We start from the raw sequence: 3594 nt of genomic DNA, 5'->3' as shown, positions 1-3594 counted from the left end.
ACAAAAATCTTCCACTTAAATAAGCTAATGATTTCGGATGTTATATTTAAACTATAATTTACTAAAGGCATGCCTCTTAGCTAATGTTTTAATTGTATCATATTACATAGGTTCAAGTTCTTTCTTCAAAGACTCATCAGAATAACATGGATTGAAGAGACTTTCGAACATTTGCCATCTCTTGCTGCTGAGTTTCCATCATAACTTTTTTTTGCAACATAGCCATTTCTTTTTTAAGTTCACTTTGTGTGCCAGTAAATAGATTATCATTATTCTTTTCCACATCTTCCAAACTCTTTATGAACTGCTCGTGTATCTGTTTGATTGCTTTCATTCTCTGGCTCTGAACAATTCTAGACTGCTGGAAAATCTTTTGTTGTTGTCAAAAAAGATTAGATAGTTTTTTTCCTTGTTCCTCAAATTTCTGTATATCCAGTTCCCACTGCTGCAACACATTCATAAATTGCTGAGAATATTCATTGTTAAGCTTCTGTATTTCCTCTTGTTGTGTTTTCCAAATTTGCTCAATTTTCTGGTTACTGGCTTTGAAAGAAGCTTTGGTATACATTTCTATTCTTTTCCTCTTGGCAAGAAGAGCTTTGTTGATGTCCGTTGCCATAGCCTGACAGCCTAAGTTTGATCGCAGGAATCCATGGTGGAAGGGGCAAACTAAGCCCTGAAAGATAGCATCTTCTCCAAATTTTTCCAGCATATTCTGTACTTCACCTCCAACATCTTCAATTATCCCTGCAGATCTTTTCTTTCCATGTTTATCAATTACTGGAGCCTTTTCATCGGCAACATCTTCTTCTGAACCAGACAGATCTTTATCATCTTTCTCAAAGTCAAAGGCTTTTTTAGGCTGATCAACCAAAGGTGGCTTCCCTGATTTCCCAGAATGCTTTCTTCCACCAGGCACCATCTTTAGATGTTTGCTCAACGGCTCCGGTAAGCTGTCACTGTCTCCGCACCCTCGAAGCATCTCAAATCCTATTTTTAATGATGGTTCTTAAACATTTTAACCTTCCTTCTAGCCTGCCACCACCAGAGGTAGTGGAAAAGAAAGGATACAGGGGAGGTGGACCTGTTTAGCAAGGTTCTTTGGAGCAACTCCCAGCTGGCTGTGTTGTCTGGAAATCAGAAGTTCAGTTCACAGGTCAGCAGGCAGCGGCAGCTCGAAACACTCACAAACACTTCACAGATACATCAGCAGTCTAGTCCAGTAGAGTCGGGATAACAACAGAGTTGACACGACCTAGCAGAGACAGCCAGGCCTCAACCTCAACTCGAGTCAGCAGGAGGGACCAGGAGGACCACCAGGAGAAGTTCTAGGCTGTGCCTCTCTCAGGGAAGCGAAGATCAGTAAATATTTGAGGCCCACAAGCGTTGCACAGGTAGCTTGTTCCAGCAAGCCAAGCTCTGTCTCCATCACTGTCTGTCAGTCCTATTTATACCCTCCAAACATCGAGTGTCCTCCAGGCACCTTGTCTCAGCATGTGCATCTGCCTCAGCTGACATCAACTTGCCAATTAGCTCAAGTCCTTGGAAGAGACAACAAACTGCAGACGGTTTTTGGTGCATTTCTCTCTATGGAGTTCCAACAAATGCAGCTCAACTACACAATGTAAGGCAGACCAATACATGTGTGTCATTAACAAAGAATCCTTCATCACGTGTCCTTTCACATGCTTGCTTTAGCAGAACATCCTCTCTCCTGTGTCTGCTTCAGCAAAACATTCCTTCACCAGTCTGCCTTAGCCTTTGACATATGTGTCCATTTTAACAAAAAGTCCCTTCACGTGTTTACCCCAGCAAAACACCATCCAACCGGCCTTCCAAAGAACTCTTACGTTTCCACTTAATATAATCTCTATCATTTAGTCTGAAATGGTTTGGAGAAAATGTTGCACTGTGAATGGTGGCACATTTGTAATCTCAGAGCATGGGAGGCTGATGAGGGCAGATTGCTACAAGTTCAAAGCCAGCCTGGGCCACATATCAAGACCCTCATCTCAAAAAGCAAACAAAATGACATGGAGTAATACAGAAGAGACAGGAACAGAGATGATGTGGTAACACTGAGGTTGAGATGTTGAAATGGTAACATTCATGGGTTATGAGGAAAGGCAATGTGGAAATCCTTTACACTGTTTTGCAATTTTTCTGAAAGTCTTGAGTTATTTAAGAGGACTGTTGTAAAAGGGAATGCGTAGATAAGCTCCAGCCACAGATAAAATAGTCACACATCTGACAAAGGATTCCTTTTTTAAAGCACAGAAAAGTTTCGTGTGCCGATAACAAGAAACAACTCTGTCAACAAGCAGGGATACTGTTTGAACAAAGAAGATACAAAGGATGGGCAATCTACCAGTGGAAAATACTCATTAGTGTCAAAGTCCTAATAAGAAGGGTGAAATACAAACTAACATTATAGTGAGTTACTAGAGTGACTACAGTGTCCACAAAGTGGCAGATCCAGGTCTCGGAAGCTACATGGAGTTATAGTCACATTAGGGTTGGTAGTATACCAGGGTACAGTTGGAAGCAAGCAACTCCTTTCTTTCGGCATGCAAAATGATGCACATCAGTGCAACATTCCTACATGCCTCTCATTTTAACTGTTATTTACTCCACTCATAGCTCTCCCGTGCCTCTCCCAGTCTCTTCCTGGCCCTTTCCCTTCCCCCTGATTGTCCCTTCTGCCTTTATACCACACAGATCTTATCACCCTTTCTTTGTCCTTCCTCCTGGCCCTGGCCTTGGCCTCATCTTCCTCCCTTTTAAATCCTCTTTATACTTCCATGCTATTTATAATATGTATTTCACATATGTATAATGCCTATTTTAATTTTCAGACTATTTTTATTTACTCTTTGGCAATTTCACACATTTATGCAGTTTGTCCCGGTGCAGGCTCTCAGCTTCACCTCATTTTCCCGACACCCCTCAACACGTCTTTCTCTAACCTTAGTTTTCTTTTGTTTGCTCATTTGTGTGGTTGGTTTTGTTTATTTGTAACCCACTTAGTTCAATGACTGCTGCCTGGTGTTATGCTGACCAGTCTCTCCGATGGGCTCGAACTTGCACAGCGATCCTAGCTGAGGCTTCCTGAGTACAGCAGCCTTGCCATGTGCAGAAGACATCGTCTCGCCGCTCTCCTTCCTACCCTCCAGCTCTTACAATCTCTCTGCTCCTTGTCCACCATATTCTCTGAACCTGGAGGTGGGGATGGTATAGATGCATTTAGGACTTGAGAGGACAACATAAACCCCACTTGTCTCCATGTAAGGACCAGACTTGATTTTGGAAAGAAGGTCATAAGGCACCAGCTCCAGGAACAGACCATAAAATCCAGAAACAAGGTCATAGACCCCCCTCCAAAGAACAGCCTGGGGATAACCACAAAAAATAGGGAAATAGCTTATCTCAGGATGGGCCATCTGGGCTGGGCAGTCCTAGCTCATGCTGTGGTTAAACATGCATGACATAGGAATGCAAATCACTGACCACCTGTGACTCCCTAGTACCCACTAATGAAATTTTAATTACCTAATCCTTCTAGAGAGTTCTCCTGGTTCTCTATAAGAAGGCCTG

General features: G+C 42.5%; 1 protein-coding gene across 1 annotated transcript; it reads right to left on the bottom strand.

Moving 5' to 3' along the window:
• Nucleotides 1–122: 122 nt before the first annotated feature.
• Nucleotides 123–982, bottom strand: LOC110301256 (synaptonemal complex protein 3-like). Its single transcript, XM_021171638.2, is given in 2 exon segments — nucleotides 123–612; nucleotides 694–982. Coding segments are annotated over 2 exon segments (765 nt in total). The 3' UTR covers nucleotides 123–136.
• Nucleotides 983–3594: the final 2612 nt, after the last annotated feature.

Source organism: Mus caroli, chromosome 1 (assembly GCF_900094665.2).
Source record: "Mus caroli chromosome 1, CAROLI_EIJ_v1.1, whole genome shotgun sequence".
NCBI lineage: Eukaryota > Metazoa > Chordata > Mammalia > Rodentia > Muridae > Mus > Mus caroli.
The sequence above is the reverse complement of the archived record's forward strand: the minus strand, read 5'-3'. Positions and strand labels throughout refer to the sequence as shown.